General features: G+C 53.2%; 1 protein-coding gene across 1 annotated transcript in view; it reads left to right on the forward strand.

Annotated features, from left to right (window-relative positions):
- COL13A1 (collagen type XIII alpha 1 chain) overlaps positions 1-22,262 on the forward strand; it is a gene marked incomplete at both ends in the record, with an annotated part of 141,670 nt that overhangs the window by 106,691 nt on the left and 12,717 nt on the right. The window contains 17 exon segments of the mRNA XM_079705576.1: positions 2,005-2,049; positions 2,961-2,993; positions 3,826-3,852; positions 6,340-6,393; positions 7,384-7,452; positions 8,951-9,004; positions 10,164-10,208; positions 10,573-10,641; positions 12,055-12,078; positions 13,587-13,649; positions 14,685-14,729; positions 15,083-15,235; positions 16,009-16,107; positions 17,417-17,461; positions 19,883-19,924; positions 20,921-20,947; positions 21,891-21,971. Coding sequence (XP_079561702.1) covers positions 2,005-2,049; positions 2,961-2,993; positions 3,826-3,852; positions 6,340-6,393; positions 7,384-7,452; positions 8,951-9,004; positions 10,164-10,208; positions 10,573-10,641; positions 12,055-12,078; positions 13,587-13,649; positions 14,685-14,729; positions 15,083-15,235; positions 16,009-16,107; positions 17,417-17,461; positions 19,883-19,924; positions 20,921-20,947; positions 21,891-21,971 — 975 coding nt within the window.

A 22,262-nucleotide genomic window follows, 5' to 3' on the forward strand; every position in this document is an offset into this window, starting at 1 on the left:
TGACATTGGCAATCATACCTGGCCTTCCAGAGCCACAGTTTGCTCACCTGTGAAACAGGAATAACATCTACTCCCTCACTGATTAGAGGGGATTCTTAGAGATTGAATAGAAGAAGGATGTAAAGGCTTAACTCAGTGCCAGACACATAACAGACACAGTAAATGGCTGTGCCTTTCTCCACTCTTTCCCACAAGACGGATTTACCAGAATTTAGCACCCAGGGCAGGCCTGGGGCACCAGCTTGTCTGCTGTGGTCACTTCTGAATCCAGCTCTACCACCCCTGCCTGTGGCTCAGGGGTCCTGGTGGGGTCGGGTGAGGGAGGGCTCCTGCATTCGGAGCTAAAGTTTCTGGGCCTTTCACAGAATTCAGAGACTTGGCCCAAAGAGGATGGAGGTGAAGCCATCCCTAGCAGACATGGTTTGTGTATACAGATTACATACACACAGTGGTTCCCGCTGCACTGAGGAACCAGCACTGGGCTACAGGGCAGAGCAAAAAGCTTCAAGAGGAGATGGCATTTGACCAGCACCCCAAGGAGGAATAGGGTTTTGAGCAGAGGAAATAGCAGAAAGGCAGAGAATTCTGAAAACGGGTGAGGTTTTCAGAGAAACAGTGTAGGTGTCAGGATGTGAGGCGATGAGGCCAGGAAGGAGCGGGGGTGGAATGCCATGCTCAGGAGCCCGGCCCCTTTCCTACAGTCAGTGCCGGGCGGTGGCAGTGTCCAAGTACAGGCGTGTTACTGTCCAGTCTGTGTGTTGGCCGCTTATCTGGATGCCAGCGTGGAGGCTCAATCAGGGAGGGGAAAGGTTGGAAGTAGCTCCAGCCTCTGCAAGGAGAAGAGTGGACCAGGGCTTCCTGTAAGATGTCAGGGAAGGAATGAGGTCAGCTGAAAAGATGGAGGCCAGGTGGGGCCATGTTCCCCCTCTGCCTGTGGGATATGCAGCCTGGCCTCCAGGCCACAGGGTCTGAGCTGCTACCACGCATGCTGCACAGCACCCTGAGCCCTGGCTGGGGCTTACACTGGGACTTCTTTTGGGGTTCCCCTCGTGGAGGCAAAGGCCTCCTTCCTCCCCTGCACCCCTCCCTCTCTGACACCGCGGGTAAGTCTTGACTCACCTGCTCTCGGCCCCCAGTTGTTGCTGGCTGTCACCTCCAACCCCATCTCCTCCTGGTGTGTCCTTCCAAGGAGGGCAGGACACTCCCTGTCCTTCCTGAGCTCACTCCTCCCCTTAGATTTGGCATTTTCGCCAGGAAGTAAAGAGGTTACACAAAAAGACAGGACACTGCCGAGATGGTAGAGCAAAGCCCAAGCATGATGTCCTGGAGAAGCAGCCCCGTGACTGGTGCCTCTGGCCAGGCAGGGCCAGGAATGCAGAGAAGTGGGTGGGCTCCGGGCCACACCCTGCCTCCATCCACAGTCCCCCACCGCCCAAAGCCTCCCTGACCTGGGGCCAAAGCCCTCATGTCCTCGGGAAGAGTTAGACCCGAGGAACCTGGAAGGGAAAGGACCCCAGGGAAGAGGAGAGGCCGGAGCCCCGTCTGGCTCAGCCAGCAGTACCACCCATGCAAACGTGCAGAGTGAAAATGGGCAGGAGGCAGCAGGCCAGGGAGGGAGGGAAGGTATGCAGTAGGCAAGTGGCCAAGGGGGCGGCTCAGGCCCACGGCCCTAGCCCAGGCCCCTGGCAGGCAGGAGACCTTGTGCAAGTCCGCTTTCCCCCTCCTTGGCCTCAGGCTCCTCCCGGTGGGCCTCTCTCTGGGGCTCTTTCCTGCTCTGTGGTCTGCAACTTGGGTCCTTGTGCAGGTCCACCTTGCTGAGAAGAGTGGCCCACCATGGCTGCCGGCAATGGTGGGGACCTCAAGCTCCTCATGGGCTGGACTGTCATCCCAAGCTTCCACAGCAACCACTCTCACTGACATCCTTGCAGGCCATGCTTCCAGGGCCAAGACCTTGGGCCCTGAGTCTGGTCCTCTTCTCACTGTTTCTCTTGTTTCTTCCTTCAGGGAGAACGGGGCATGCCAGGGATGCCGGGCAAACACGGAGCAAAGGTATGCCACCCCCAGGCAGCTCCCCCAGCCCCAGCCCTCTCTCCCAGCTCCTTCCCTTCCCACATCCTGTCTCACTGTAAAGACAGGAGATGGAGTGCACATTTCTTCCCATCCTCTCCCCTTTGCTGCCCGGCCTGTCTTCCAGGCAGGGGTGCTCCTTTTTGGCCCGTGAGCCATCACTCAGCAGTGCCCTCCTGACATGGCCAGGCCTCCTTGTGGGCAACTGTGGGTCATAAATGTCCTCTCAGGTACCCCCAGCTCTGGCTGCAGTTCTGAGACCCATGTGGGAATCGGGACCCCCTAAAAATCACCTTCACTTGGAATTTACTAAGTGGTGTGCTTGGCAGCCTATTTACCTCAAAGTTGGTGGTCTTGGGCTGATAAGGAAATAGGGTTCACTCCCAGTCGCTCCCCAGTCCATCAGGGCATAGGGCCAGAGAGCTCCCTTGAGGAGAGTCCCACGGCACCCTCAGGGTCCAGGAGCTTGGTGAACTCAGCCATCTACTGTTGTCCCCTCCCCCATGGCTCTCCCTTTCTCCCCTTTCTCCTCCGTCCCCTCCTCCTCCTTTCCTATCCCAAGAAGCCCTCCCCGCATTCCACCCAGGGATGCCCCTGTCTAGCCCAGCCATGGGCTGCCTGACACAGTGCCCTTTGAGTCCCCCAGGAGGGTCTAGGGGCTGAGCAGGTGGGTGGGAAGCCCAGGGAGCCCAGCTGAGCTGTGCAGAGCCTCTTCCTCAGACCCACTCCCTCTGTGCCAAGCTCAGCAACCCCCTTCCCTGTGGGCCTGGGGGCAAGCATAAGCCTCCACATCTCGCATCTCTCCAAGAAGAGGCTGGGAGAGGAGGCTGGCCACCTCCTCTGTGCTTCCCGCTGGGTGAGAAAGTCTCCATGCTTTTCCTTCTCTCTGCCAGGGGGCTCCTGGAATCGCTGTGGCCGGGATGAAGGTCAGTGGACCTTGTAACTCAACACCTGAGGGGCAGGATGGGAGGGATGGAGAGAGGACAGAGTTGGGCTTCAGGGGCTCATTGGGTGGCCACTGGACCAAGGAGGGAGCAGACAGGATTCAGAACCATTTCTCTTAAAGCAACATTTATGCCAGATGCACAGATTGAACAACAGATGTTTAACTAAGCCTTGCAAGTAAGTGGCAAAGGTTTACCAGCCTCAACTAAAGGTCTTGCCAGCCTGCCAATGTGAAAGGAACCTAGCACTTTCCTTTACACTCCAAAATTCAGCAGATGGGGGCTTCCCTGGTGGCGCAGTGGTTGAGAGTCCGCCTGCCGATGCAGGGGACACGGGTTCGTGTCCCGGTCCGGGAAGATCCCACATGCCGCGGAGCGGCTGGGCCCGTGAGCCATGGCCGCTGAGCCTGCGCGTCCGGAGCCTGTGCTCTGCAACGGGAGAGGCCACAACAGTGAGAGGCCCGCGTACCACAAAAAAAAAAAAAAAAAAAAAAAGAGCAGATGGGAGGGGACACCCCGGAAGCACAAATGCTCGATGTGGCTCTCCCAGCAGGTCACTTACAGGGACACCGTGTCAGAAGCAAATGCCCCTTCCTTCCTCTCCCTCCTCCTGGGCTGCCTCACACCTGCCACCCCTCTCACCTGGGGGAAGAATAAGGGACAGTCCAGGAGGGGCCCGAGTCCTGGGCAGCGGGAAGCCCTGCGCTGGCCAGACGCTTCCCCTGCCCTCAGAGGCCTTCCCTCCTCTGCTTCTGCGTTCACTCACTCTCGCTCTCTCGTTTCTTTACCTGAGTCTTGTTTTTTTCCCACACAGGGTGAGCCTGGGATCCCAGGAGCCAAGGTACTGATACAGAGGCAACACGTTCTGGGCTGCACCGAGCATCAGGCGTGGGGTGGAGGTGGGAGGGGCTGCTGTTGTTTCGCTCCTGGACCCCCCGAGGCTAGCCTGGGGCTGGGGACCTGACTGAGCAGAGGAGAGCCTGCCGGGAGGGGCTTGCTCCTCAGGAATGCTCTGCAGATGCCTCCCCCCTCCCCTGGATCCTGGCCTGGGTTGCATTCACACCAGCTCCAGTGGTGACTGTTGTCCCCTGCACCCACAGGGCCCTGTCTCTCTCATCCAGGACAATAAGAGATGTAACATGAGAAAAAGGTTCCATGGTCAAATCCATTTGAGAAATGCGGGGTTAAAACTATTACGCAGGTGTCTTTACCGCAGGCCTTCTCAGAGCCTTTACTATACTAAATATACATTGGGAAACTCTTAAAAAAAAAAAAATGCAGGGTCTTGTGCAGCATTTTCAAACTTTCTGACCAGGGCATTCTTTTTTTAAGAGGAGCGTCTTATGAGGCAAGTATTCTGGAAACACTGGTCTATGATTACTGCCCATCGTACCCCTCACCACCCCTACCCCATCCTCTTATCAGTGACTTTCTCTTCTTACCCCAAAGGGAGACCCAGGAGCAACAGGGAAGCCGGGGCCCCCAGGTTTGCTGGGAAAGACGGGGCAGAGGGTAGGATACTGTGTCCTTGAGTGTGTGCTCCCTTCATCCTGGCCTCTGCCAGTCCCCCACTGCCTGCCCCACCCCTATGGCTGGTGTGCTGCTTGCGGTGTACGGTGGGTGCATGTGTCTCCAGGAAAAAGGGAGTGCCTCGATGGCCTGGCAAAGCTTCAGGAAATTCACACTCAAGAGCACAGCCTTTCTCCTTGAAAGCTGTTGGGTACCAGGAGGAAAGCCTAGAAGGAAGGGAAGCTTTCCCTCCCCCAACCCCCATCCCCCAGGACCTCTGTAGTGCAGGACCGCACCCTTTCCCTTAGACCTGGCCTGTTTCAGGGGGTGCCCCAGCTAAAGGCAAAGGCACAGCCCAGGCACAACAGGGACAGCTGGGGCCTCAGGATTCACATCCCTCTCATCACCTGGGCCCTTATCTGCCCCTCCTCTCCTCCCTTAGCCTGCTTCAGGCCATTTTGTCATTCAGCTTCTACCCAAGGGCAGGTCGCAAGGGGAAGACAGCTAAAGATTTGGTGTGGCAACTTTTGTGGCTCCAGCTGAAAAGTTCATTGAGATGTGAGCACATTACAACCCCAGGGTCCTCAATTTATATTATTACCTATGAGAACCACCAGCCTTCAGGCTATGGAGAGTGGGGCTTCTCATGCTGACCAGGCAGGGGCCTTCTTGAAACTGGACGCTCTGAATCAAAGTGAAGTCTTTGTGGCATAGAAGGCAGACCTGGGTGCTGGACCTGGCTGTGTCACTGCTGCAGTGAGGGGTCGTCCACAGTCTCAGAGCCCCTTCCTTACTGCAATGAGAGCAGGGCTCAGGGACTTGTGCCATAAGGGAGAAAAAGTGTTCTTCAGGAAGAAGCTAGTTAGGGAGGGGTACTCGTTTACTAGGGCTGCCCTCACACAGGACCACAAACTGTGTGGCTTCTACTACAGAAATTTATTGTCCCACAGTTCTGAGGTCCGAAGTCTGAGATCAAGGTGTCGACAGGGTTAGTTCCTTCTGCGGGGCGTGAAGAAAAATCTGTTCCGTGCTTCTCTTTTAGTTTATGGTAGTTTGCTGGCATTCTTGATGTACCTTGGCTTGTAGAAGCATCACCCCAATCTCTGCCTTCATCTTCACATGGTGTTCTCCTGATATGCATGTCTGTGTCCAAATTTCCCCTTTTTATAAGGACACCAATCATATTGGATGAGGGGCCCACCTCATAACTTAGCTAATTACATCTCCAATGGCCCAATTTCCAAATAAGGTCACATTCTGAGATACTTGGAGTTAGGACTTCAACATATGAATTTTCTTGGGACACAATTCAACCCATAATAGGAGGCAAACTTCTCAAAATATTCCTCCAAAGGAGAAGTTCTGGTTCGATGGTTTTTGTCCTCCCTAGAGGTAGGGAGGAGGTCGACGGAAAGCTCTCAATAGAGACCAGGGGTATCTAATTGCTAGACATTACAAACATAAAAAAGAGCCAAGCGGCTTAAAAAAGCCTTTCCCAATACTGGCCTTCTGAACTGGTCGCCTGTCCCCAGGAGACCCCCGAAAGTGACTAAATGCTCCTGGCCCCTCTCCCTGCGTAAGTGCTGAGGGCCCCGCCCACACAGGACTGGGAGGATAACGAAACCAGTGTGAAGTGTCCCAAGGAAGGAGTCAGGTCCCTGATGGGGTCCAGCAGGAAGTGGAGTCCTTCCGAGAAGAGCCCATGCAGGGGCAGAGAGACGAGAGAGGAAAGCCAAGGCCCGACGCTGGAGGGCTGGTGCCTTCGCCAACATCCTGGAGAAACAGTTCCTAACCCAAACTGTCTGCATTTCCTCCGCAGGGTGAGAAGGGGGCTGCGGGGCCCCCTGGGCTACTCGGCCTCCTAGGGCAGAAGGTGAGTAGCAACCAGCTCTGAATGGTGGGTTCTGTGTGAAGGCCCCAGTGTCCATCCCCACCCACATTCCTAGCCCTGCACTTTCACACGGGCCCCAGCACTGGAGGTGTCCCTCCCAGATTGGGGGAAGGCAGCTGGAACACAGCCAGATTGTGCTTTGGGGGACAGAGGCATGGGGTTCCACATGGGAGGCCCTGATTGGCCAAAAAAAATTGCCCAAGTTCAAAGAATTTAGTAGCTATGACCTGGTCTGATTTCTTTGCACCACCATATGTGAGCTCCGTAAGATATTCCACTTAAAAAAAAAAAAAAAGACTTGGGTCAAATAAGTTTGGGGAAAGCTATATAAAACAGGTCCCTCAGAACTCTACTCAATACTCTGTAATGGCCTATATGGGAAAAGAATCTAAAAAAAGATTAGACATATGTACACGTATAACTGATTTACTTTGCTGTATACCTGAAACTAACACAACATTGTAAATCAACTATACTCCAGTAGAAATTTAAATAAATAAAACAGGCTCCTCAGAGAGTCATGGGCACCTTGGCCTAAGAGGCTCCTAGCACCCTGCAGTGAAAGAGTCTGCGAAGCTTCATTTCACTTTGCCTTTCCAACATTGTTTGGCCACCAGACCCCTTTTTTTCATGTTTTGAATATTCCCAACCTGCGGAAGGAGTGTTCCAGGGAACACACTTTGAGAAACACTGCTCTAGATCTTGGTCCTGATGGGTGTCTTGTTCTAGCTCTACACCCATTCTCCTTCAGTAACCAGCTCCATTCTCTCCTCAAATCCCATAGCCAGGTTTCTGAAGGCCTCTGGTCCCCAGCCATCCTGGAGCCCACAGTCCCTTAATGTCCCCCAACATTCAGCATAGACTGAGAGGCAGTCTGCTGCCTTCACTCCTTCGAATTGTGAGGGGAGAAAAGACAGGGATCAACCACCTTCTTCCAGAGTTAGTGATGGTAACTCTACCTTCCACCCCCAGGGAGAAAAAGGTGATGCTGGCAACTCCATTGGAGGGGGCAGAGGGGAGCCTGGTCCCCCAGGGCCAAAGGTGAGTCTTTCCCTGGGATCAGTGCTCAAGGCAGGTGTTTGCCTCTGGCCTTTATCCTTAGTCCATTTGGGGAACTCCGTGTCCTGGGCACCTTGCCTTCTCTCCTGTTCTGTGTGGTTTTTCCAGTGGATTCTAGAAAGGTCATTTGGACCAAGCTTCTGCTTCCAAGCATCTCTAGGGCAGATGGATGGTCCCATTGATTCAAATGGCTATGATGTAACTGAGTCAAGGACCAATGGCTACAAGGTCTTAGGACAAACAGAAAGGCCCCTAGCTTAGGATCTAAATCAGCTGCAGGTCAGGGATCAGCTGGGCCCACCTGGTGTGGCACAGTGGGGGCAGGTAAGGTTGCAGCAGTGGGACAGCTACAAATGGGGCTGCCCACACTTTCCTTGCAGAGGGTGCGAGCTGCAGTGGTAAGACTTGAGTTCTGCAAAGCAGATGCCTCCTGCATTGCTCGGTTTATTTTAACAGCACAGGGAAATAAGGGGGTCTGTTGCTTAGCTTATAAGGAAAGGATTAATTACTCTGCATGCTTTGAGGCAATACCCTCATTCATTCCACCGATGTTTATCAAGGGCCTGCTATGGGCTGTGAAGCTGCCGAGAACCTGCCCTTGGCTTGCCCACCATCTAGCAGGAGAAGCAAACCCACAATTCACAGGAATATAGTGTAGGGAGCCACAGGGAACCCCACAGACAGGCAAGATGAAGTGGCAGGAAGGGTCTCGGGCTCAGTGCCACGTTCCCACGTGACTGTGTTGAGAATAGAGCTTCCCTGGTACGAGCACCCAGGCTCCAGGGCATGCCCGGTGCTGAGTCTGTCCCGCTGACCCTGAAGGGCATGAATACCAGGCACGTCTTGGGTCTCGATTTGGGGTTGGGGAAATCTGGTCACTCTTGTCCCTGTATCCTAGGACAAAAGGAAGGGAAAGCTAGAAGACTGTCCCCAGACTCATGTCCTCTTTCCAGGACCAGGCAAACTCTTGAATGAACGAAGTATTTGGAGTGGGCCACCTCCTACCTCTCCCTGCTCCTCCTGTCCTAGGCCTCCTGGGCACCCCGTCCCCACGTGCCCAGGCCCCTCCTGCTCCCCTCTGTCCCCCAGGCAGGACCTGATGAGGTGTGTAAGAGTTCCAGGCTCCAAAATGACCTGCCTCCTGCCCCTGGAGGCTGGTGGCAGTCCACAGTTAGGGGCCTCGGCAGAACTGGGCACGCGTGTGTTAACCGAGACCTGAGGAGGGCCTGGCAGCACAGAGCCCAGGGGAGGAAGGGAGTAGTCAGGGAGGGCTGCTAGGAGGAGGTGAGACCTGGGTGGGGCCCAAGGGTGGGAAGGAGTCAGACAGGTGGAACGGGGTGAGTTAGTAGAAGCCAGCAGGGAAAGAGACAGAGACCCAGAGACACTTACTAGAACATCAATATCAAGACCGTCTTTTGCCCCTGAAGCAGCAGTCCCAGCTGCCCTGTGTGCCCTCACCCATCTCTCTCCTCTTGCCCAGGGGGAAGCTGGAGCTGATGGCCAGGCGGGCACCCCAGGACGGCAAGGAGACAAGGTACAGGAGCCCCCAGATCTAAGAGCTGCAGGATGAGGGTCAGCTTGGGAGTTCAGAGAGAGAGAGAGAGTCTTGGCCGTCCTGCCGCTGGGCCTCCAGGCACAGGGCTGACGGCCGTGACTCGTGCCTACCATCTCTCCTGGTCGCCTCGGGCTTTGGAGGACTTCCACTGAGACGGCAGCCAGGCAAAGGCAGGCCCAGGGATGGGACACTGGGGCTGGGGCTGACCCGGAGCCCCTGCTTCTGCTAGCTCCCACACCACTGGTAAAGACGGGGCCCCACTTCCCTCCAGCTACTCCCTGTGGATGGGTCAGCCTGGTGCTGCTGTGTCCTTCACAGGTGCCCCGTGACTGAAAGGCTGTGGGCTTGGGGAGGTGCAGGGCAGGTTACCTGGAGGCGAGGCTCCACGAGCTGGCCAACAGCAGGGTCGGCAGCAGATGAGTTCTATTAAAGGGTTTGTTTTCCCTTTATTTTTACTTTCTGTCTTGATTTTCTGAAATGTGTTCAGTGTTCACGTTATCCCAGAGCAATTGGAACTATGGTTTGCTTTTCACAATTTACACCACATTTCATTTATTCCCCACAGTTCTGCCCTGTTTCCAACAGGAACAAATCCCCCCATCCCGACCTGCTCCAGGAGGCTGGGTGTTCTAATGCCTCGCCCTGGCCCCCGTGTTTCCTCCCACAGTTTGGGTCTTTCACCAGCAGACAGGAACTGCCTGGGCTGTCCATGGCAATTGTCAACCACCCAGGCAATTGGCAAAAACTTTCTGAGCCCTTGCTCCTTGAGCAGGATAGAAATAAAGAGGTGCAGAGGGTCTGGTCCCTGCTTCTGAGGAGGTGGCTTACTTAGGAGACCGGGGGGAGGTGGCCAGACGGACATGGGTGCAATCACCAACAACTAACATGGGACAGAAAGAAGATCTTCCAGCAAGAAGCTGGAGGGAGCTGGGAGGGAGAGGGGCTTGCTGGCCGGTGGAGGTGCTTCCCAAGGGGTGGAGCCTGCACGGGATGCACAGGGAGCCCTGCGCCTCTCAGCCTGAGCTAAGCTGAGCCTCCTGGCCCCCTCTGAGTTCCCTAACACACGGCCCATCTGGGGACACCAGATTCTGTGTACCCGACTTTGTGCCCATTTCACTCCAATTTTGTCGTGCAACAGGGGCAGCCTGGAGCAGCTGGAGAACAGGGACCCGCTGGCCCCAAGGTACGTGCATCTCTCACCCAGAGTCATAGCACCACATCTCACCTCCCTGGGGTCACAGGGTGAAGTGGCTTGTCCCCGGGGCCTTGGCGGGGGGGGACAGGGAAGAGCATTCTGGCCCCAGATAGGAGGTCTGACATTGCAGCCACGATTGCGCTCAGTCTCCCCCAGGTCTGTCTAGTCCAGGGTTCTCACACGGAGTCTTCTCTTTGGTTCTGGAGCCCCTGGGCATCCTCTGAGAGTGTTTGGAGCCCCCAGTAGCCGCCCCAGCTGCTCTGCATCCCCTGTGCAGCCAGTGATGGTAGAGAGCTTGTCCTGAGGTCCCCGCTGGCCCAGGCCCTGGGTGCAGGTCTCCTTTGTCTCGTAGGGCTCCAAGGGCGAACCCGGGAAAGGAGAGATGGTGGACTACAATGGAAACATCAACGAGGCTCTCCAGGTGAGCGGGGCCTACCCAGAGACGAGAGATTTGGAGGTGCTCATGGGCCTCCGGGCTGTGTGATGACAGAGCTGAGCGTTCCAACACCCTGACTCATGTCCCTGAGGCCAGGCCGCTGGACAGAGCTTCCGGGGATTCATCCCCTTGCCTTCTCTCCTTCGGCCTCCCCCATGCAGCCCCCATGCACACGGCCCCCTCATTTGAAATCCAGATGGCCTGGCTTTGGGTCTGGGCCCAGCTGGCCAGGTATCCTGGCTCTGGGTCACTGAGAGCCATAACTGGGGCATCCTGGTGCCTGCGGGGTGCTGGCCCACTTGGGGTTCTAGGACCCCATTTCTCCAGCACACACCCTCCCCCTTCACATGGTAGAATCTGTCTTCCTGGAACACATCTACCTTTGTGTCAATGTAATCATATTTCAGGTTCATAAGGTACCCTCGTTTAAAAGCGGGGCTTATCAACCTGGGCGCCGCTGACGTTTGGGGCTGGGTAATGTTGGTTGTGGGGAAGCCTGTCCCGTATGCTGGAGGATGTTCAACAGCGTGCCTGGTCTCTACCCACTAGATGCCAATAGATGCCTCCCCACTCCCAGCTATGACAACCAAAATATGCCTCTGCATGTTGCCAGATATCTCTAGGGAGACAAAATCACCCCAGATTGAGAACCGCTCCTTTAAAGGAATCTTTGTACCTATGTGAATCCATTTACAAGCTGTACAGTTATTTTTTTTAATGCCAAGAGTTGTCCCTCTAATTTATTTTTCCAGTGGTGCCGTGTTTTGTTCTATTGTGTCTGTCTGTTTAAAGGGAGGTACATCAGAGCCTTAAATCTGGGTTCTAGGAGAAGAGGAAAGATCAAGGAAGGGTCCCAGTGAATGATTAGAAAGAATGGGAGGGACTTCCCTGACAGTCCGGTGGTTAAGACTCCGCCCTTCCACTGCAGGGGGCATGCATTCGACCCCTGGTCAGGGACCTAAGATCCCCCATGCTGCGAGGCCAAAATGGGAACATATGTATATGTATAACTGATTAAATTTGTTATAAAGCAAAAAATAAAAAATAAATAAAAATTAAAAAAAATTAAAAAAAACAAACAAACAGAAGGAACAGGAGATGCTGCTTCCCTCCCTCTCTTGTAAAGAGAAAATTTGCAGTCCATTTTAGGGCATGTAGGAATCTGTTGTAGGATAGCATCTGGTGCTCGTGGGGTGCTCCCTGTCCAGTGACTACAAGCCTCTGGGAGGGGAGAGGTGAGGGTGGGGTGGGGCTGGAAGGCACAGGCCCCCCAAGAGGGTCTACCTCTACTGTGCTCCTTCAAGGGGCCCAGCGCCCACGTTTCCAGGACTGGGCCGAGGGGACCCTCCATGTGGCTCTTATTTGCTCTTCAACTGATCGCATGGTGTTGGTTTTTAGGAGATCCGGACGCTGGCCTTGATGGTGAGTCCTCCTTCCTGATTTCCCCGGGCACTGGGCTGAGGGCTGGTGGAGGGCAGCCTGGAAGCCAGGACTGGAGGTCTCGCCTCCAGAAGGTTAGGGTTGACCCTGCAGTGCTGGGGCAGGGGCTGACCTGAGCCTGAGCAGGGTCATGGCTGTCGTCTGGAGTAGCTCTTCACTGACCCAGTGGTGCACTCCTGTCACAGGACAAATACTGGTTCTCACTGCAGCTGTGTCAAGGAAATAGTGGTATAGAGGAGGATGTTTTTATGTTCTCCTTTTACCCAATCTTTTGCTAATGAATAAAGTGCATTATCCTGAAAAAATCAGTAGCGACCCTCTACCTTTCCCTCTTTCCTAGAAATCAATTTCATTCTCTGCATCTGGAAAACCAGTGAATTCCAAGCCTGGATTTTGCACGTGTGCCTACCAGTGCCAGGCTTTCAGTAAATATTTGTAGCTAAAATGATTACCACCAGGTTTAACTTCCAAGGCAGAGAAGAGAGGGGAGATCACAACGTTCTCAAACTAACTCACATTTTATGTCATTTAATATTTTTAGTGGCCATGTGTGCCACAGAACACACTTAGGGATGATGCAAAGCCAGAATTCAGCACCAGTCTTACAGTGCCCCAATCCCAGAAATTGGTATTAACCACATGATTCTGGAATCAGTGAACTTCATTTGGAAACATTAAAATAGATTATTTGAAATAGCTCTTTGAAGCAAAACTTTCTGAAACTTTTTTTTTAATTTTAAAAATCAACCTTGAATTAACCATTTCCATACAATAAGATGCACCCATTTTAGGTGTAGAATTTGCTGAGTTTTGACAAATATATATACTCATGTACCCACCACCCCAATCACTTCAGAAAGTTCCTTCATGCATCTCAGGAGTCAGTCCCACACTTGTGCCCGACCCTGAGCCACCACTGATCTGCTTCCTCTCACCATACCTTAGATTTGTCTTTAGTTCTAGAGTTTCTTATGAATGGAATCACACAGTATGTAGGTGTCTACATCTGGCTTCTTTTGCTCTGCATAATGTATCAGGGTTTCTTCCTTCCATGGCATGGCCTGTGCAGTGCTCGGTTCTTTTTTCACTGCTGCGTAGTATTCCGTTGTATGAATGTGCCAGATGTTCAGCTGTTGATGGACATTTGGGTTGCTTCCTGGAGACATTTTTAAGTCACTGTCGGGGAAGGTCAGATTTATCTTCATGGAGCCCAAGGAGCCCCCAGGGTGTAGACGGACAGGGAGGGAGAGGCTGATAAGCGTGGCCCTAGGGTCCCTGTCCCCCACTTTAATCCAGACACACTCAGTGCTTATCTGCCTTACACTGTGGGGTCTCCATATTTCCTTTGCAAACAAAAGTGTTCCTGCCCCTGATGAAATGTTTAGAAATGACCAGTCTCTATAAACCAGCCTCCACATACACTTCTCTGGAGACAGGCCACCCCTCCTCAGTTGGAAAGTTCTCCCACATGTCTTTCTTTCCTTTCCTAGGGGCCCCCTGGTCTTCCTGGGCAGATTGGCCCACCCGGAGCTCCAGGGATCCCAGGCCAGAAGGTAACACTGTCTTGACAAGGCGGGTGCAAACCCTGCAGAAGCCCTGCGTGTGTCTCTGAGCGCGGGACCCTATGGCTGCCCCTCATCTGTGTCCTTCTCATGTTCCCAGAGCCACCACCTCACTCCAGCCTTCAATTCTCCCCAAAGCTCCAAGCCACCACCTGCCCACCGACATCACCGCCGCTTCACTCCCCCCATCCTCAGCTCTGCCTTTCTTCCCTCGCTGTCTGTCTCGGGCTCCTGTAATTCACAGACCCCTCTGATGTGGTGGGGCCGGGTCTAGACGAGCCCCCGCCCCAGCCAGAGCCACAGCAGGGACCCAACCCGCCACCAGGGCACGTGGCGCTTGAGCCCTCCCCAATCTCACCCCTCCCTCGATTCCTGCCTTTGCTCCCTTTTATCCTCTGCCCCCGACCCCTGTGATTTTTCCCAGAAGGCCAACACATTTGCCCCTCTGTCCTCTGCTCATGAGGTCCTCTGCTCTGAAGTCCCTTCCGGTTTTCCCTACCTTTCAAAGTCTTCGTATTCCAAGCCCAACTTGAAGGCCACCTCCTCCCTGAAGCCTTCCCTGATCTATCAGGAGGAATTCACTGCTCTTTCCTCTTGGCTTGCCTTGGTGATGCAGGCTGGTTGTTTACCTGGCCTCAAAGAAGAGGCCACACCTCCTTTATCTCCCTCCCTGAGTTAAAGAAGGGACTCGGGTTGATGTGAAGTGAAGGGAGCTCCCCATGTGGGGGCCAGGACTGGAAGGCTGAGTTTGGGGGGAGGGAGAACACGGAGGCAAGCACCCCTCCCGTGGAGCGCCTGTCAGAGGTGCAAGGTTGTGGCTAAAATGTGGACTGGGATCCAGTCTTCACTAACTCCAGGCCTTGGGCTCACAACTCTGCACTGGGGTCCTCACCTCCAAAACAGAGTCAGTGAAAGTACATACCTTCTGTGTGAGTGCTGAGGATACCTGACATAGGAAGTGCTGTATAAATAACAGTTATTGTTCTTCTCTGGTCTGAGAGTGACCTTTAGTTGTTCTGGCTACAGGGGGAGATTGGACTGCCCGGCCCTCCCGGACACGATGGGGAAAAGGTAAGGATGCTCCCAGACAAACCTCTGAAGATAATCTTTGCCCTGGTAGGTGAGGGTACAGAAGGCTCTGGAAGGGAGCCTTGTGGGGAAGGGAGTGGGGAGGGGAGGCCCGCCTCTGGAAGCCCAGCCGAGCCCCACTGCTGGCCCCAGGAGGAGCCAGGCCGACCCACGCGGGGATGGGCTGCGGCCCCTCAGATTCCCACCGGGAGCTGGACGGGCTGTCTGGCTGGTCCAGTCAAGCGCCAAAGAGCCGAGTCCGCTGTAGCCTCCCCCTCCCCCCGCCAGTCTTTCTTGTTCTTGCCCCTCGTTTCTCCATCAGTGTATCTAATACATGTTGTTGACCTTTTCTCGAGGGACCTCGAGGCAAACCAGGAGATGTGGGCCCTCCTGGTCCCCAAGGTCCCCCAGGAAAGGCTGGGCCTGCAGGACTGAAGGGAGAAGATGGCCTTCCGGGGAACCCAGGAGAGAAGGGGGAGAAAGGGGAGATGGGGCAGCCAGGCCCACCGGTGAGTGCTGGGGCCCACCCAGCATGATGTGGCTGTGTGCTGTGACAGCTGCAGCTGGAAACCAGAGTCGGGAGCTGGGGACAGGGCGCTCACCCGTTTTCCCTTCAAGCTTTACTTTATAAAGGCCAGTTTCCCGCCTCAAGAGACCTGGGTCTTGTTCTGTCATTTCTTATCTGTGTCTGCGGGAAAGTCACTGAGCCTGACAGAGCCTCGGTTTTCTCATCTCTAAAATGGGGATGATTGGAAGTTCCCTGGTGGCCTAGTGGTTAGGATTTCAGACTTCCACTGCCATGGCCCAGGTTCAATCCCTGGTCAGGGAGCTGAGATCCCACAAGCCGCGTGGTCAAGGGAGGGGGAAACAAAAAAAGAGATTTCTTAGCTACAACACCAAATGCATAATTCATTAAGGAAAAAAATTGATAAATTTGACTTAACAAAAAAGAATAAAATTAAAATGGGGGCGATAATGCCTTCCCTGGATACCTCGCTGAGTTGTTGGGAGTGTAAAACTGCCTCTTGGGACAACATACCTATATCCAGGAGAGTATAGGGACAGCCCTAGACCCAGGAGAGGTACAAACAAGGGACCTTAGCCCAGGCCAGCTAGGCCTCTAGCTTGACTTGGGAGCCTTCTCTGGGCTTCATGGTTTCCAGGCAGCACCCTAAATACCTGCCCTTGGAAGAAGGTGGCCCCACATGCATGCCACAGCAGGTCCCAGACTTCAGTGTAATGACCTTGCCCTTGACTAACAGAGATCTTTTTCGATCTGTAGGGTCTAGATGGCCCAACTGGGGAGAAAGGAGAACCAGGTGACCAAGGGAGACCTGGAGTGACCGGATTGCCTGGCCCAATCGGGCTCCCAGGATTCACGGTAAGGCGAGGGGGCCGAGCATCAGGGTGGTCAGCAGGCCTCTGCTGATGAGGGCAAGCAAGCGGGGTGCCCTCACTGAGGTCACCTGCCTGGCGGGTGCCTGGTGCTGTGATGAGCTGCACTGACCGCCAGCCTGCCTGCCCAGCCTGGGGATGGGAGCGTCCTCTGGATGAGCAGCTACTCCCTGAGGGGCAGTTGGGTGTCAACAGGGGTTCCAGCACCCTCCGCTCACAGCGTGGTGGCCTCCATCTCCAGGGGCCAGCATAGTTCCAAGGTGCTAGAATCTTGGACTCAGAATTCTCCTCTTAGAAGTGGAAAGAACCTCAGAGGTCAACCAGTCCCACCTCTGACCCAGTGCAGGATACCTTGAAGGCCACTGACTGTGGCTGCCCCATTCAGCTGGGACAAGCAGGCAGCTGGTAGCCTCCTGACATGTCCCCTCCAAACTGGAGGGAATGCTTCCGATGTGGTGAGGTACCCTCATCAACCACCCCCCACCCCCATGGCCTTGGCTCCGCTTCTAGAGCCGTATTCACTTTCTGTAGCTGCGTAACAAGTCACCACAAATTCAATGGCTTAAAACAACACACACGTATTATGGCACAGCTTCCATGGGTCAGCTAGGGCCTCTGCCCAGTCAGGGTGCCATCCAGCTGCAGCCCCATCTAGAGCTGGGGTCCTCTTCCAAGCTCGCTGCTACTGGCATAATTTCCAGTTCCTTCTATAGTAGCAATGAGTCCCTCAGCTCCTAGAGGCCACCTACAGTTCCCGGCCACTCGGCCTTCCCCATAGTAGGCAGATCATATTATAGCAGCTTGCTTCTTCAAGACCAAGGCCAGCAGGCGTCTCTCAGTGCATCCTAGCAAGACAGGTGTGTGAGTGTGTGTGTGTGTGTGTGTAACATACTTGTAACACAGTCTTAACCTATCATTTGTATAACATGTATACTTTGTAACGTAAGCTTGTAACATAATCACAAGAGCGACATCCCATCATCTTTGCCAATAGGCTATATTCTACTGGTTAGAAACAAGTCCCAGATCCATCCTAGAGCCTCTGCCCTGCAGGATCCATACAGAATATCAGCCTCTCCCACGTGCTAGAACCTCAGATTCAGGAAGTCAGTGATCACAAGTCCAGTGCCCTGGCCTTCATCCTTCAGGCAATGCTACCTCTGCAGCCTCCCAGGTGGTCCTTGCTGATATCTAGGCCTAGTCTAATATCGGTCAGTTTTGTCACAGATTTGAGGGTGTCTGTCCCAAGATCACCCAAATGCTGGCATCCACGCCATGTTGTTTTGTGCCCACAGGGAGAGAAAGGAGAACCCGGGGAGAAGGGTGACCCAGGAGTGGAGGTAGGTTGTGCCTGCTCTGCGGCTTGTGTCACAGGGATTATTTGACAGGGACCTTGTCACACCACTGTCTCTCCAGTGTGCACATCACTTCCGTGCTCTAGAAAGAAACTCACAACTGCCTGGCACAGGAAGCTGAACATTTCCTGAGCACCTCAGGGGTCAGCAAGGACCCACAGGTCTGCTCCACGGTCTTCCCATTCATCAAGTCCCTCAGCGGTATTCACACAGCACCTGCCATGTTCCATTCCAGTGCTAGAGCCTGGAGACAGGAAAACAAGACCATCCCTGTGCAGCAAACAGTCCCCAGTCGTGGACACTAGAATGGCAGCAGCTCAGGGAGTCGGGCAAGCACCCCAGAAGATGGGTCATTGGAGCAGGGTCTTGAAGACCCTGTAGGAGTTTACCTAGAAGCTCCAGAGGTGGGGTTTCCAGAGACAGGCATTATTCTTTTAAGAAGTGTGGTGGTTAAGGGAAAAGGGGAGAACAGTGGAGTGAGAGGTAGTCAAGATGGAAGCCAGCTTCTCATAACAGGGGAGGGAATCAGGCTCAGGGTAAGAGCCAGGAGAGCAACAGTGGTCAAGGGTATATGAGGGAGAGGCCATTTGGTGGAAGGGCCTGGGCCACCCAGACACTACCGCAGAGAGAGACCACCAAACCCTCGGTCACCCTTCAGTGTCACCAAGCCCCATCTGCATTTAGTAACACAGACCTGATTATATAACATGTATGTTATTTATTTGGATAGGCTCCTAAAGAAATGCTCTGAAATTCAGGAAAAGCATAATATGCAAAAATGTTCCTTCCAGATGTATTTAAACTAAAAATTGGGAACAGGCTGCATTTCTAACAAGAAGGAAATGATTAAGTAACTTACCACAAAATACTAATGGTAATAATAGTCCCCATGCTGGAGAGCTTTCCTTATGCTAAGCCTTGCTCCAAGCCCTGGCTAGGTAGGAACTCATTTTTATTCCAGTCAATGAATAACACATCAACATTGAAACGAGGCTTGTGGAGAACATACAAAAAATGGAAAAATGGGTTTTGTGTTAAGTGAAAAAGAGAAGAGAACCAAATTTTATATATATATGTGATATCATCATAAGTATAGACATACATTCAAATACATTTTATGCATCAAAAAAGAGTAGTAGAAGGAAATAAAGCAAAATATTAGCATTACTCTGAGATATTTATTCTTTTTTCTTCTTTCAGTTCTCTTTAATTTACTAATATGTTAATAAATTTGTATTCCTTTAAATGTTTTTTATTTTTTAAATTATCATATAGTAAAATGATTATACGGTAAAATTGACTTTTTGACAGTTCTATGAATTTTAATACATGCATAGATTTATATAACCTCTACCCCAATCAAGATATATGAATTACTTGTTTATAATAAGAAAAAAAGCAGTAAACTTTTTTTTTTTAAGAAGGTAGGGTTTCCAAAGATTGAGTTCCCTGCAAGGAGACAATAGTGTTATGGGGTTAAAAAGTCCACATGTCCAAGCGACAGCAGGGATTCCCTCTCTGCCCAGTGCAGAGGCTCCCTTTATAGTCACCTGGCAGAGGGTCCCCATGCTGCCCACACTCCAGGGGATTCTGTCCCTGGGAAGGTGAGGTGCCCAAGGAGAGTCCAGAAGCTGGTGGGGAGACCCGTTCAGAAAAGAGCAGGCAGGTCTCCTTCCTGCCTCTTGGGTGGCTGACTGTGGAGAAATGGATGTCCATCTTCACCAGAGACAGAATCTACCCTGCACAGCATCCTCCATAGAGAGGAAGACCGCCCCGTGTTCCTTCGTGTTCTCTGTCCAGTCCGAATCTCTTTGACTTTAACCTGCCCTCAAGAGAAACAGAGACCCACAGTCCCCATCCTGTCTGTTACAAACCTGGGGAGCTTGAGGAATGTTCTTCAGAAGCATCTCAGTCTCCCCCCATTCCAGACAACCAGTCTCTCTTCCTTTAAGCTAAAGGTCTCAAACCCAAATGCCAACCAGGACCAGGCATGCAACAAATGAATGCAAGAAGTCTGGGTTAAAAATAATAGGGGGTGGTGAGGATTGAGGTAAACCGAAGAACTCAAGCCCCACCCGGAAGGGAAAGCTCTCATTGAGCTCCAGGCGACTGTAGCCATGCAAGAACAAGAGCCTGAGGTGGCCAGATTTTCTGGTTTTTCAGAAACATCCAGAAGAATAGACATTTTGAGGATATTTCATGGCAATGTTTGTTTGTTTTTTCAAAACACTGTGCAGGCTAATGAGTTGCTATGAGTTTCTGACCTGTTCTGGGCCTTTGGGAGACTGTGTGCTGGTAGTTCTGTCCTTTGGCCTTGCAGTCCCTAGCCGGACCCCAGGCTATGGCAGAAGGCAGGAGCCCTTAGAGTATAACGGGGTGGGCTAACTGTCTCCCTTTGGCTTCTAGGTTCCTGGGCCACCAGGGCCAGAGGGACCTCCCGGACCTCCGGTAAGTTTGGAGGGCTTGTCTGTGTCTCAGTCCACTGTGATTAGGTCCCTAACATCCCCTCCCCATGGCGGTCACTGGGCTTAACCTCAACCTTAGGTCACTATCACCTCCTGCTTCCACAGTGGGATTTTCACATCCACAAGCCCCTCCCCGCTCCTCTTCCCTCCCACCTTAAACAGGCATCGTCTCTGTGACACCAAGGAGCCTGGGCATTGCCCGGCTTCCCAGAAGCAGTTGACTGGCATGGCAGCCCCAAGGTCTGGTCCCAGGGTCTGGTCCCTCCTTGCAGGAGTAGGAGTCATTCTGTCACTTGGTTCTGCCCTTTGCCATCAGACATCTGCTCCTCTCCCTCTTTTATTCCTGCTAACCAGCCAGCAAGAAGACCAGGATTAAAATAGAAAGTGACCCATTTAAAAGCAGCCCCACTGGATTGGCCTTTCCATGGTTACAGATGATAAGGCACCTTTAAAGGGACCCCTATGCATTGGGCCTCGAGGGTCCCCAAGCATCCTAAACCAACAGATGCTGGTCCTTGCCTCTGCCGAGTTTAGAGTCCCCGTGGTGATGGGCCACCCATTGTCATTGGTACAAGTAGTAGTAGTAGTAGTAGTAGTAGTAGTAGTAGTAGTAATAATGACAGTAGCCAAGGTATATTGAAACTTACTATGTGCCAGATGCTACTCTAAGCACTTTGCACATATTATTTAATTTTTGCTGTGTTTCCTCTGAATTTTGCCTTCATGAGACTCTGAATCTTCTCTCATGAGTCAGCTGTGTGGGCCACAGAGAGATTCTCAGTCCCTGGCTGGGGAAGCCTGGCTCAGACCCCACCCCAGGAAGTCCTAAGCTGGACCCCCCTTAGCATTCCCTTCTACCTCTCCGGGGCAGGGGCCCCAGGCCAGGCTCTGTACCCTAAGCCCTTGCTTTTTTGTGGTCCAACTTGTGGACAAGGAAGTTGACTTAACTAGAGGTGCTTTGTTTTGATTCCAAATGCAGGGGCTCCAAGGCGTTCCTGGACCAAAGGTAAGAAGAGATCACGTGACAGGTGCTGGGTGAAGCGGGTGGGGGAAGGCGCTGTGTCAGTGAAGGCAGAAAAGAGAGAAAATGCTTCAGAGACAGGGGACCCAGCTGACCCCTTCCCTAAATCATGTGACACTTCAGCCAGTGGGGTACCATTAGGACAGAATAAAGTCCTGTGGTCCCGTTAACATCCATCATTGACACTGGACAGGCTTTGGATTCAGAATTTTCCCATCCATCAATCAACCCTACAGAGTGACAGGTTAGATTCTTAACCAGTGATGAAATCCGTTTTCCATGTAACCTGCCCCAGACCCTTCACTCACCCTGAAGTATAGGTGGCAGACAGAGGGTGGCATAGCAAGGGACCCCTTCCCAGGACCAAGCCCACTGGACTCTGGCCTGGGACTCTCCCAGCTCCCACCCCCAGCATTTCAAATGGATAAGAGGGGCTGGAGGCTGCTGGCATGACAACAGCCCTTGTCTCCTACACTGGCATTCTCCAGGGGACTATTAGGCAGTTTCCTCTCCTGGTTAGTGTGGGAGCCTCAGAGCTCCAGTGGTGGCATTTCAGGCATTCGCCATCCAGTATCTGCAGGGTCCCAGTTTTTCTGCTATGCAAATGGTCATCTATGCCAAAGCCTGACCTGCAACTGACCTATGGGTTTGTCTCTACTCCTGCCATCCCTTTTCCCTTTGGGGACCTCAGAGTTACCACAGAGATACTCTGTAGTAACTGGCTGTAACTGAGGCAGAGCCAGGCTAAGAATTCAGCAACTCTTGGAGTCCCCGGCCTGCCACCCCGGGGTCAGCCACCTCTACCTCCTCCCTCCTCTATCTACCATCCCTCCCCACCACCCATCCCCATCTGCAGGACCCCAGAATGCAAGAATGAGTCGTCTGGGCCATGCCCTTCTGTGATCTCGCCCATCTCCCTTTCCTTCAGGGGGAAGCAGGGCTAGATGGAGCAAAAGGAGAGAAGGGCGTCCAGGGAGAAAAAGGAGACCGAGGCCCTCTGGGATTACCCGTAAGTATCGTGGACCCGGCAAACCGGTGTGAGGGGCCTGGCCGGGCGGTCCTGAGGAGGTGCTGGGCGGGGCCCTGGGAGAAGGCCACTGGAAAACTCGAGGTTCTAGAGTTCTGAGCATTCCAGAGCTCCATGGGGTTCTGCTTTCCCACCTGGACAAGACCGTAGGCTCTAACTCTCTTACCGAGGGCCTCCTCTGGGCTGGCCCTGGCCTAGGTTCTGGAGGAATGTGAATCTGAATACGACAAAGCCCCCCACCCCAAGGAGGACCCAGCTGGGAGCCAGAAGGGG

The sequence above is a fragment of the Hyperoodon ampullatus genome, assembly GCF_949752795.1.
Source record: "Hyperoodon ampullatus genome assembly, chromosome: 1".
Taxonomy (NCBI): Eukaryota; Metazoa; Chordata; class Mammalia; order Artiodactyla; family Ziphiidae; genus Hyperoodon; species Hyperoodon ampullatus.